Below are 14,245 nucleotides of genomic sequence, written 5' to 3' on the forward strand. Positions count from 1 at the left end.
GAATTTGCTTTTACTCGGATTTTTCACTATCTGGTTCGCTTTTTTATCATTACTTTTATAGTTCCAGACGATTCGTTTGCTGATTTGTATATATTACTACCTTTTTTTATGGTTCATCTAGTTAGCCCTCTTTTTTAACCGCTAGTGAGATTCATTCGTTCATTATTATTTTATTTTAATAATCTTGTATTGTTTATATTTAGGCTTAATTTATTTTAATTTTAAGAGAAATAATTAATAAAATAATGAAAAGTAAAAAAGTTTTGATAATTTTATTAAAACATACAAATAGATAGAAGTGTACAAGTATTAGGAAAAACAACTGGATCAACTAGTCATTTACAGACTGTCTGTGACTAAACCATACAAAAGATGTTATCTAATTTCCTACTGTTGTGTTTGCTTTTCTTCTTTCCATGTGTAGGAATGTGAAGAGCTGCTTGTGATTACAGGTTTTACAGTCTGTCTTTCAATCTTCCACTTGTAAGAAATAGCTGGAATTTTTCCCTCGACTGTCAATCTATACAAAAATTTGGAGTCAGCTTGTTGTTCTTGGATTACCCATGCTTCCAAATATGCAACATCCACCTTTAGCGCTTCGTGCCATTGGTTGATATATTTTTCTAAAAGACTTACATTAATACCGTTATATTCTTGTTGTTCAGTTATCCATTTTTGCCAAACTTCAGGGGCAACTTTCTCGACGCTTTTATCATTGATCCAAACGCGGAAAGTGCCGGCATCTTGTTGTTCTTGTGAAACCACAGTTTCAACCTTCCATTGGTATGAAAAACTGGGAACTTCTTTTTTGACCACCCAGTTATACAAGAAGTTAGTATTGGCTTTTTGTTGTTGGATGATCCATCCTTCCAAGAATCCAACTTCCAACTTCAATTGTTGATGTTGTTGATTTATCCAGTTTTCTACTACGCTAATATCGATGTTGTATTTTTCTTTTTGTTCAATTATCCATTTCTGCCAAACACCTGGTGCTACGCTTTCGACAATTTGTCCGTTTATCCATAAATGGGAAACTTCATGTTCTTCAACTTGTGAACCTTTATGTTGGACAATCCATTGGGATGAAATTTCAGGAACTTGTTTTCGGATAATCCAGTTATATAATAAGCTGGGATTTGAGCTTTGTTGGTTAATTATCCATCCTTTTAATAATCCGACATCTATGTTTAATACTTGATGTTGCACATTAATCCAGTTTTCAATTACAGTTATATCAATATTGTACTTTTGCTTTTGGTATATTAACCATTGTTGCCAAACATCTGGGGTTACTTTTTCGTCTTTTACATTCCAAGTTGGTTCTACTAGTGGTTCTTTTCCATTCCAAATGTCTGAAATATTGGGAACTTGTTTCTTAATTATCCAGTTATATAAGAAGCTGGGATTTAGGCTTTGTTGGTTAATAATCCATGCCTCTAATATTCCAACATCTAGCTTTAAAATTTGATGTTGCTTATTAATCCAGTTTACAATTACAGTTATATCAATATTGTTCTTTTGCTTTTGGTATATTAGCCATTGTTGCCAAACTTCTGGGGTTACTTTTTCGTCTTTTACATTCCAAGTTGGTTCTACTAGTGATTCTTTTCCATTCCAAATGTCTGAAATATTGGGAACTTGTTTCTTAATTATCCAGTTATATAAGAAGCTGGGATTTGAGCTTTGTTGGTTAATAATCCATGCCTCTAATATTCCAAAATCTAGCTTTAAAATTTGATGTTGCTTATTAATCCAGTTTTCAATTACAGTAATATCAATATTGTTCTTTTGCTTTTGGTATATTAGCCATTGTTGCCAAACTTCTGGGGTTACTTTTTCGTCTTTTACATTCCAAGTTGGTTCTTTTTCATTCCAAATATCTGAAATATTGGGAACTTGTTTCCTAATTATCCAGTTATATAAGAAGCTGGGATTTAGGCTTTGTTGGTTAATAATCCATGCCTCTAATATTCCAACATCTAGCTTTAAAATTTGATGTTGCTTATTAATCCAGTTTTCAATTACAGTAATATCAATATTGTTCTTTTGCTTTTGGTATATTAACCATTGTTGCCAAACTTCTGGGGCTACTTTTTCGTCTTTTACATTCCAAGTTGGTTCTACTAGTGGTTCTTTTCCATTCCAAATGTCTGAAACATTGGGAACTTGTTTCCTAATTATCCAGTTATATAGGAAACTGGGATTTAAGCTTTGTTGGTTAATAATCCATGCCTCTAATGTTCCAAAATCTAGCTTTAAAATTTGATGTTGCTTATTAATCCAGTTTTCAATTACAGTAATATCAATATTGTTCTTTTGCTTTTGGTATATTAACCATTGTTGCCAAACTTCTGGGGCTACTTTTTCGTCTTTTACATTCCAAGTTGGTTCTACTAGTGGTTCTTTTCCATTCCAAATGTCTGAAATATTGGGAACTTGTTTCCTAATTATCCAGTTATATAGGAAACTGGGATTTAAGCTTTGTTGGTTAATAATCCATGCCTCTAATGTTCCAAAATCTAGCTTTAAAATTTGATGTTGCTTATTAATCCAGTTTTCAATTACAGTAATATCAATATTGTTCTTTTGCTTTTGGTATATTAACCATTGTTGCCAAACTTCTGGGGCTACTTTTTCGTCTTTTACATTCCAAGTTGGTTCTACTAGTGGTTCTTTTCCATTCCAAATGTCTGAAACATTGGGAACTTGTTTCCTAATTATCCAGTTATATAGGAAACTGGGATTTAAGCTTTGTTGGTTAATAATCCATGCCTCTAATATTCCAAAATCTAGCTTTAAAATTTGATGTTGCTTATTAATCCAGTTTTCAATTACAGTAATATCAATATTGTTCTTTTGCTTTTGGTATATTAACCATTGTTGCCAAACTTCTGGGGCTACTTTTTCGTCTTTTACATTCCAAGTTGGTTCTACTAGTGGTTCTTTTCCATTCCAAATGTCTGAAATATTGGGAACTTGTTTCTTAATTATCCAGTTATATAAGAAGCTGGGATTTAACCTCTGTTGCTGTATTATCCATCCCTCCAAATAACCAACATCCAGATTCAACGTTTTATGTTGCTGGTAGATCCAGTTTTCGATAACAGTTAAATCAAGGTTGTTCTTTAGCGTTTGCTGGATTACCCATTGTTGCCAAACTTCTGGGGTGACTTTTTCGACATTTAGATTCCAAGTTGGGTCTACTATTGGTTCCTTTCCGTTTGAAATATTGGGTACTTGTTTCTTAATTATCCAGTTGTATAAAAAGTTAGGATTCAACCTCTGTTGCTGTATTATCCATCCCTCCAAATAACCAACATCTAAATTTATTATTTTATGTTGCTGGTAGATCCAGTTTTCGATAACAGTTAAATCAAGGTTGTTCTTTAGCGTTTGCTGGATAACCCATTGTTGCCAAACTTCTGGGGTTACTTTTTCGACATTAACATTCCAAGTTGGGTCTACTATTGGTATCTTTCCGTTAAGAATATGGGGTACTTGTTTCTTAATTATCCAGTTGTATAAAAAGTTAGGATTTAACCTTTGTTGCTGTATTATCCATCCCTCCAAATAACCAACATCTAGATTCAATGTTTTATGTTGCTGGTAGATCCAGTTTTCAATAACAGTTAAATCAAGGTTGTTTTTTAGCGTTTGCTGGATTACCCATTGTTGCCAAACTTGTGGGGTTACAACATTCCATGTTGGTTCTACTATTGGTCCCTTTCCGTTTGAAATATTGGGTACTTGTTTCTTAATTATCCAGTTATACAAAAAGCTAGGGTTTAAGTCTTGTTGCTGAATGATCCATCCCTCTATAATTCCAATATCTAGGTTTAATATTTGATGTTGCTGATTAATCCAGTTTTCAATAATCGTTAGATCAATGTATTTATTCTTTTGCTTTTGTTCAAGCAGCCATTCTTGCCAATTTAGCGGTGATACTCTTTTAATATTTAATAGATTTCCCCATTGCACTACATTTGTGTTTGGTAAACCTGAGCCTCCGTTAACAATAAGTCCTCCTTGTTGGCCTTGATTTCTGCCTATTATTATTATACCATTGGAGCCACTGTTTCCGTTAAGAACAATTCCATTATTTGGATAATGTAGCTGTCCTCCTGGTAAATCAAATTCTCCATTCAAGGACCAACCTGGGTTGATTATTGGCTGCGTTACACTGCCTAAAATATTAGGAACCTGTTTCTTAATTATCCAGTTATATAAAAAGCTAGGATTTAAGTTTTGTTGCTGAATGATCCATCCCTCTATAATTCCAATATCTACCTTCAATAATTGATGTTGCTGATTGATCCAGTTTTCAATAATTGTTATATCAATGTTTTTATTCTTTTGTTTTTGTTCAACTAGCCATTCTTGCCAATTTAGCGGCGATACTTTCTTAATATTTAATAAATTTCTCCATGGACCAGCGAAACCGGGATCTAGTTCTATATTAGTGGTTGGCAAACCTGATCCTCCGTTAACAAGAAATCCACCTTGTTGGCCTTGATTTCCACCGATAATCAATACACCATTGGAGCCACTGTTTCCGTTAAGAACAATGTTACCGTTTTGAGAATGTTGCAATATGTTATTCTGATCTGCACCATCGACGTAAATTTGTCCATTGTCCAAGTATTTTCTGACCAAAACGGAGTTGGAACCGATGTACTGACGTTGCAGGATATATTGACGGCCACGGTTATCTCTGCAAAAAAAAAGTATGTGCATAAACTAGCTAACACTTAAAAAAATGTAAGTATTGTTACGGTTAGATCAGGACATAGTAATATCATAAAAGAAATAAATGATACCGTAAGATAGCGATCCTTGACCATATTGCTATACATATACAGATTTAATGTATTTTTTAAATTTTTTTTTCTTGCTAGAGGGATTGGTGCAAAGTTAATACCCACTACGGCTGTATGGTTACAAATAGATCACAAAAGGGTCTAAAACTATAGAAGAATTGGTTGCAGTTATTAGTGATAATAAAAACGTAAACATTTTTGTTTAATTAGAAGAATATACCTCTGTATTTTAAGTAGATAGTTATGCATGTATGTAAAGTATAGTTGCATTTTGCAAGATAAATCAACATGAGGGTTTTTCAATATACTTTGAACAAGTATGATCACAGGGTGTCCCAAATTGGTATGTTTGTATGTTTTGCAGGGTATGCCGAAAACTAAAAAAGAATGGGCACAACATCGTAATTGTCGGAGTGTATGCCCCAAATGAAGATGCTGATCCAGAAAGTAAAGACGATTTCTACAACAAGATGAATGAAAGTCTCTCTAAAGTTAAAGAAAAGTGTGAAATATTTATACTAGGAGATTTAAACGGTAAAGTAGGGAGAGAAGAAAATAATAGAGTCGTAGGAAGATATGGGGAACAAATAACCAATGACAACGAAATGTGTCTTGGAGATTTTTGTGAAACAATGTCTCAAAATTATGAATGGCTTTTTTCAACATAGAGATATCCACGAATTTACATGGATACAACCTACTAGGAATCTGCGCTCGACAATCGACTATGTAATCCAACGTCAAACTTCCCAGCTGAAAAAAACTGACGTAAGGGTATACCATGGATCAGAATGTGGATCCGACCATCGTTTACTAATGGCCAATGTGATAGTTAATTATCGCAAAAACAATAACACTCAGGTACAGAATATAGAAAAAGGACAAGAAGTAACATCCCCTAAATATAACCTAGAAAGCTTAAAAGAAGATTCAACGAAATTTCTTTACAAATTACGACTGGCCACAAAATTAAAAAATGTGGATCCAGAAAATATATCAGCGGAAGAATTATACCAGCAACTTAAAAAATGCATTCATGAGGCTGAAAGTGAAGCTTTGGGGTATAAAGATAAACATGAAACAAAAAATCAAGAATGGTGGTCGGAGAATATGCAAACTTTAGTAAACAAGAAAAAACTGCTTATCAGAAATGGATGTCAACGAGAAAGGAGGAAGATCACAACATATATAAAAAATTAAATCGAGATGTAAAAAGAGAAGTAGTGAAAAGTAAAAATGAGATGTGGGATCGAAGATGTGCAGAGGTGGATAGGTATATGGGTGGAACAAGAGTTGGGCAAGCGTGCAAGGTAATAAAGTCTCTCCGGAGGGAAGGAAAGGAAATCTAACTTACAGTTAATAGATCTGAAACAGTGAAAACACCATTATAAGGTCTTACTGACAGAGGATAGATGTAAATTTCAAGAGATCGAAATGGAAGAAATATCCGAACATACACACATAATTGAGATAACAACCGAAGAGTTAAGCGATGCCCTCAAAAGATCGAATTGGTAAAGTATGGACCAAAAATATTAAATGAGATGTTGGTTCAACTATTTAACAAATGCTTAAAAGGATAAAATATCTCTGATCATTGGAATGTTGGATACATCAGCTCAATATTCAATAGGGGGATAAACGCAAATGCTCTAATTATAGGGGAATAACTGTCATCAGCTCAGTGGGGAGGTTGTAAGGTCGAATAATAAAAGAAAGAATAAAATAAGAATATGAAGACATAGAAGAACAAAATGGATTTCATGCAGGAAGATCGTGCACTGATGGTATGTTCGTTCAGCAGTTAATCGAAAAACGGAAGGCAAAGAGCCTATCTACTCACCTATTGTTTGTAGATTTAGAGAAGGCATACGATACGGTACCTTTGAAAAAACTGTTTCAAACATTGACGAAAGTAGGTCTCAGTAAAGAGTGTTTGGATGCTATCGCAAATATGTACAAAAATGCAAGAAGTGTCTTTAAAGAAGGAAACTTTATATCTGAATCATTTCCAATAACAAAAGGGCTTAAATAAGGATGTTGTCTATCTCCGACCTTATTTAAAATCTATATTTAATCATCGCTAGAGCAGTGGAGGAAACAAGTATCCAGAATGGGAATAGACATAGACGATGGCAAATGTCTAACAACTTTATTTTTCGTAGATGATCAGGTAATCGTAGCGAATGATGAGGAAGACATGGACTACATGGTTAGAAAACCAAAGAAAGAATATGAAAAATGAAGCCTCAATATAAATATGTCAAAGACAGAGTATCTTAAAATAGGATATGATGAAGAAGATTCAGAGTTAAAAATTGGAAACTCAAAAACATGTAGTGAATATAAATATCTCGAATCTATAATATCTAAAGAAGGCACTACCAAAAGAGACTTTCGAAAACAGAACGCAGCGGGAAAAAAAATGGTAAACATTCTAAATTCTCTACTATAGTCTAAAGCTATTAGATAAGAAACGAAATTGACAATCTATCGAACCTTGGTAGAGCCTATTATGACTTATAGGGCAGAAGTTTGGCAGATCACGAAAAAAAATATAAAAAGAATAGAAGTAGTAGAAATGGATTTTCTAAGGAGAGCGTGTGGTGTATCAAAAAAAGATCATATCAGGAATGAAGATACTAGAAGAAGGACAAATACTGTATATTCCAGTGTAGACAGAATTGAAACGAGACAACTAGTGTGGTATGGTCACGTGAAGCGAATGAATGACGATAGATGGCCAAAGAAAGCTTTAAATTACATACCACAACAAAGAAAAAGAAGGGGAAAGCCTTGAGTCGCCTGGGAAGATACGGCACATAATGGAAGATAGAGCCATCAAAGAAGATGAATGGATGGACAGAAAACGATTGCGGTCAAAATATATATATATATATATATATATATATATATATATATATATATATATATATATATATATATATATATATCATGATAAACTAATTGCTGTCGGATATATAGGTAGCTTAAAAACGAATTCAAATAACATTTTTAATGAGAAAAATTTGGCGGAGGGGAATACATTTTTGCTTCACCAAGATAGAGCTCCTGCCCTTAATGCCTAATTCGATGCCCAAACAGTATTTATAAAACTGACTTTAATACTAAGGAAGAATTATTACAAAACATTTATTCTAATTTTTAAATTTATGTAAAGTAAATTATAGTTGTTTCGTTGTTTATTATTTTTGTTTTTATTTTTATTATAATGTTAATATTTTTGTAAAATTAATGCTGGTTGTTAAGAAGTTTTTGTTCCGGATCAATTTGTTATTTCCATTTTATAAGTTGATTGAGCTTATTCCTGGTAAATAAAATGGTGAAGGATTATCCGCATAATTAAATGTATAACGTGATGTCAAATAAACAATTTATTTGAAGAGTAGCTCCAACGACTGAAAATAGATATGTATGTGTGAAGAGGTTTGACTTTGAATTATGTTCATTAGCCACAGATCTTATGAATGAAATATTACTGACTTAAAACTAAATGTATTATAATATACCTATTTTTAAATAGTATGTACTTGTTCGTATCAATGGTAGTTTAGTGACTATTTAAAATTTTTTAAAGATATTTATGCTAAATATTTATTTTTGTTTTCCTGTGAAAATGAATTACGAGATCATACTCTGATTTGTTGAATGAGACAATTAAACATGATATATTAACTTGACCCCAAGGTATGTAGAATTTGGATAATAACTCTTCGGATGATCTCATGTACTTGGTACATTTGAAAAATTTGTGGTTTAAGTCTCCCACTGAAGTGTTGCTACATTCGCTTTGAAATACTCCTATTTTAAATAGATGGACTGGAAAGCAACCATGATGAATTTTAATTCTGGTAATAGTGGAAGCATATAATTTGGAAGGAAAAAAGGTTAGGTGAGGAATGCTATTGGGCAGAGTTGGATGAATTAAATAAAAGTGACTGTTATGACCATCAGGATTACATTTATATAAAGTTTCCTATTTATTCCTGCCATCTTTCTTTATTAGTGGCAAGGCATCATTATTTCTTTCAATTGTTGCTTCTATTCGAGTGTCAAAAATACTTTTGACTGCCATATCTACTTCTTTATTGCCAGTAATAACTGCATGTCTCGTTTTTAGTATTATATCGTTGTTAAAGTGTTCAATTGGAGATCCAATGAGTGATTAGATATATAATGATATATATGATCCAATATAATATATCATATCAGGTAAAAGGTAATTAAAAATGTAAACAAATATTCCAAAATATATAGGGTGTCTCTTATAAAAAACATAAGTTGGTATTACATTTATTCAGTGGGACCCCTCAAAAAAATTTCTCGTACGCCACTGAACTCTTTTATATTAAATCTATCAAAAGTTCCTATAAAGTTTTTAAAAATTTTTCTTAATAAAGAAGATGTTTAACCCTGTCGTTTTCGACATTTTTCAATAATCGCCTGTATCTTACTAATGTGGGTAGCTATTGATGATTTTATTGAGCAATCGTTCTTTTAATGAAAAAAAAGTCACTTGTAAAAAAAATACACTTGTAGAAACATGTACTTTCTAAAAAAGGTGTACTAAAATCGTTACTAATTTTAAAAACCTGGATAATCACTAAAATTGGATGGATGATCACTGAAAGCCTAAATATCATCCCAATAGGTACTAATGAAAAAACAAACAACGAAAATTGTACTTGTATAACAGTCTTTAAAATAAACATTTACTTTACCTGAAAACTTGGTGGTTTTGTTGGTCAATAGCATGTCCTTCAAGCACGTCACCATGAACATTAAGTTTCTGTCCCAAAACATTAGCATCTCCTGCGAGATGGGCCCCGATTCCATTGCCACCAATACCAACTGCACCATCAACTCCTACTTTGTTTCCTAAAAGATTAGCTTCAGCGTCAGCGTTAACGTTAATGATATTTCCGAGGCCAATTTTGTTAGCAGTTGACGAAAGGATTCCATTTTTCCCTAGGAGAGCCCCATGGGAAACTCCTACGACGAGGAAGAACGATATCTAAAATAGAAGTTATTGAAAATTTAGAACATTCATTGATAACAGAATATTCCTATGTATTATATAGTACTAAGTACTATTTTAAGTATGAACTTTAACTCAAGAAGCACATGTTGAAAATATCAATGGTAGAAAGAAAAAAGAAGAAGAAAACCAATAAATATAGCCAAAAAAACAATATTGGACTGAATTTAAATGATCAAATGTAACCACTTGTATGAAAAGATCAATATCAAACATTTGAAGGCATACATGAACTCTCAACTTTTATACATGATTTCAAAGAAGAGATTCACCGATCTACTGTGTATGTATGAATTGGAAATTATTTGCGTATTATTGTCGGTGCCCTAATAAGACACTGTCGCCTCTAGAAGCACATGATTAAAATAGGACTGACAGAAAGTGCAAATTGTACATTCTGTCAACCTGAAGACGAGACGGAAGAAGAGCACGTTCTGTACAACTGCCCAGCGTTGGATGAGATAAGACTTAATACATTTGCATAGACAGTTTTGCAATAGACTTTTTTAAAAAGGCTCGGCTGAAGAAACAAATTTAACTTAGGATGAGCCATAATAGACCTCTTAGGTCGAGTGACGTGATGATTGAGGGCTTACTTAAATTGAACCTAACCTAACCATAAAATGTATAATATTTGTCTGAATTGTTAATAAGAATGAGGCTGATAAAATAAAATTTTTTTGTATTACCAATTTATAATCTTCAGTAAATTAAATAAAAATTCCAAAAGAATAAAAGGCTTTGAAACCGTCGGAAGAACAGCTAGATGTAAATTTTAAAGCTCTTGGAAAGTTTAAAGTAAACATTTTTCTATTTGACTGTAAAAATAAAAGAAAAACGACACGAAGAACACAAAATAGAGATCAAGACACAAAAGAAACAAGCGCGTAAAGCACTAAGAAGGGTAATATAGTCCAAAAATATGTGTCAATAAGAGCGAAATAAGAATTGATAGCATAGTATTGCCAACAGTAATAAATAAATGTCAAAGCTTGGAAATTGGAAAGTTGATACTGCACAGGAAAATAGAAGTGCGATAAATTAAGAAGAGTACATTAGAATCAACAAAAATCATGAAATTCATTAGTTTATCAGCAATTAAAACATTTTTTTTTCAAAAACTTGGAAACATAAGAAAAAAAACCACAAAAAGATTGCAAACATTTAGAAATAGATCACTGGAAAAAATCGTAGACATGTACTGCCCCGAAAAAATATTGAATCTAAAACTATGGAAAAACAGAAGGACAAGAAGAAGAAAAAGACCTGGTAACAACTACTGAAAAAAAATAAAAGGGGAACACAAAATCATACTGAGTTGAAGAGAAGTCTAGCGAATAGCGGGAAATAAAGAGACTTTTAGAGAAAATTTTACCAAAATGTCCTCCCATAATTGGTTAATGATTTGTTTAAATATTTTCTCTAAATATGTTAACAGCCTGCTTGACAGCTCCTCCACCTTGTGACTCTTTAAAGCTACAAAAATGACAAATAAATCGTCCCAATGACAAAAAAATATGTAAAATACCTAAAAATTTATAAACTAACAATTATCTACACTTACCACGTAAACTTTCATATTGCAACAATTTAATTAAACAACCGGTACTAAGAAATATATATGTGGCTATCTTAACAAAATATCAGTTGTTATTTTAGACATAATCAATTTTTTAAATTCCGGTCTAAGACTCGATAAGAAATTGCTTTATTTAGATTTGTAAGGTTTTTATCTTGGCTTGGGGATATTTTAGGGTGAAGAATTATGCCTATGGAACTGTTACTGTTCTTCTTCTTTTTAGTTTAGGCGAGATATTTTATTCTCTGGCACTTGGTCTTAAAATCTTTGTACCGTATCTTGTTTTTTTATTAAACTTCAATCAGTTCTATGGCCTTAACGAAGACCAAAGCTTACTCGTTGGTATTTGTAAGGTTTCTTCTGGTTTAATCCTCAGTTGACCAGTGAATTCCTGCCGTATATTACTAAGCACAGTGCAATGTTATTGGATGTGTATGGCAGTATTTTCTTCCATTTTGCATTTTTGCATTAGGGTTCATTTACCTAACCTATTGTTTTAGATGTTTTTTTAACTTTTGTCAAGAAGCATTATTTTACAACGTTAAGAGGCGCATATAAAGAGTACCTAATACATATTTTCTTTAAAATTCCATAATCTAAATCGAAATATTTGTTAGTTTTGTCCCGTAACCGGTGAGGTGCAATAGGGATGTTCACTAATTTTTAAATATTGTTAAATTCAATAGGTTATAACATATATAAAAACATAGCAAACATAAAATTGTTTAAAAATATATATTTCTTAAGATAAATCAATTCTTAATTTCAATTCTGATGGAGGCTAGAAAAACAGCTCCTCGCAGCAAGGCTACGGTGTGTGACGTCAGCAGTCGTATCAACAACTTGTTTTGTATACGTATTTACGAAGTGTGACCAGTTCTTTAAGTATTTAATCACTGATAATGAAGCCAATTAAGTGGTGTTTTGTTTCTGGGTGTCTAAATACATCTAAAAACAATTCTGAGAAGATTTTTATTACAGTTCCAAACAATTTAACACCATAATCACATAAAATTGTCAAACCACAGGTTTTTATATCTGTACCTCGGAGGGATACTCTACAACACATGTCCATTTTTTCAATTTTGACAATTTTACAGACTAATAATTAACTTTTATAACTTTATTTAAAGGAATAGAGCACTAGGTCCTAAACCATTTGCTAATAAAGAAAGTGACCTTTAAAAGAACACCAAGTCCATTTTTACTTAGAGGGATAAAACACCATGTGGACTTAATGTTTTGTCCCTCTACGCATGTGAATTACCGGCGCGCATATCTCTATGATGAGAGGTAGACTGTTAGTGATCTAATAATAATACTTTTGCTATTTATGGTGTGTTTACAGTGGTTTGTTACTAATAATAAGAACAATGAACCATAATTCTCGTAGGAGAAAGATTTTTGAAGTACCTACTAAGCTACCTTTTTGCTCAATATTTTTAAATTATTAAAAAACATAACTCAAAAGGATAATGTAGTGATTTGATACCAACCTTAGACTAGCAATATTATCAAATCTTTTACAACCAATATTAAACGCCTTGTTTAATTTCAGAATCAAATAATACACCAAGCAATGGTGTTTTAAATGAAGAGCATATTATTAGAGATGCCTTGAGTTGTAATAACGAAGATCAGTCTGATATAGAGAAAAGTTCTAAAAAACTATTCGTAGTGGAAATGAAATAAGATCTGCATTACTAAAATGGGAAGATACCGTCATTCCTGACAGTAACATAGAAGAAATCATACTACGATCTTACAAATGTTACGGCCAGAATAAAAATGTTAGCATTAATACTTGTTTAAAAAAGTAAAAATTATCATCCAGAAGTTTCTACTAAAGAGTAATACCCACATGGAGGCGGACACTGTCCATGCGCTGATAGAGCGAAAGAGAAAAAACTTAACATTTCTATTTACACGCCCTGGGACTGGCAGCAGTTAGTCAGGCAAACCTCAATGAAATATACCGTACATACTATGGAACTAAAAGAATTTTAAAATTTAAGGTCTTTGTATGATGTCAAAGCATCTTAAAATCCGCCCTTGATTAATAGAAAAGAGACATTAACAAACAACAAGTTCTTCTGTCAAACTGTGTTTAACTGCAAGTTAAACAAAACAGCATTGGAACTATGTTTTAAAAAGTAATTTTAATGACGAAAACCAGGAGATTGAGGTTGAACTTGTTAGGTTTCGAAGGCGACACTTACATTGCCAAAAGATTTGCAACTGGTATCACAAAGTCCAATACTTATATCTCAACAAAAGTATAACGATCTATTGACATTACTGTCAAATGTTCCTACATTTTGCTATGATTTTTATCAAAACTTAAAGCATACCTACTAGTAATACTAATAGTGACTAGCCAGAAGGAGACTTACTTGAGAATGACTGAGTGGTTTGTACCTAAAATGCCATTTTTACATACATATTTGTATTTGTAAAAGTAAATTGTATGGTTAAATAAATTTTGTCAGTAAAAGTCAAATAGGATTGTAGTTGTTATTGAATACCCCATACTAATTCTTACAGTACAATAACTTTATTAGATGGATACAACACCATGTCCATTAAAAGGGTTAAAAAACACAGGAACAAATTTGTTTTTAATTATAACAAATGTAATATGTAAATAACAATAAACAGAATGTTCTAGTAAAATATTGTTTCTATATTTTAATAAAGAGCTGCAGCAATAATACTTTTTTGTGAAAAAAAGTTTAAAACTGCTCTCCTGTAAAGTTTTAAAAATGAACATAGTGTTGATTCCTTCAGAGG

General features: G+C 32.2%; 1 protein-coding gene across 1 annotated transcript; it reads right to left on the reverse strand.

The window, feature by feature from the left end:
- Window positions 1–258: 258 nt before the first annotated feature.
- On the reverse strand, window positions 259–11,565 carry LOC140445992 (uncharacterized). The gene is made up of 3 exons (XM_072538468.1): window positions 11,441–11,565; window positions 9,560–9,852; window positions 259–4,711 (listed from the first exon to the last, which is right to left on the reverse strand). The coding sequence occupies exons 1-3, from the start codon at window positions 11,453–11,455 to the stop codon at window positions 388–390; spliced, it is 4,632 nt and encodes a 1,543-aa protein (XP_072394569.1). The 5' UTR covers window positions 11,456–11,565; the 3' UTR covers window positions 259–387.
- Between the last annotated feature and the right edge of the window lie 2,680 nt (window positions 11,566–14,245).

Source organism: Diabrotica undecimpunctata, chromosome 7 (assembly GCF_040954645.1).
Source record: "Diabrotica undecimpunctata isolate CICGRU chromosome 7, icDiaUnde3, whole genome shotgun sequence".
NCBI lineage: Eukaryota > Metazoa > Arthropoda > Insecta > Coleoptera > Chrysomelidae > Diabrotica > Diabrotica undecimpunctata.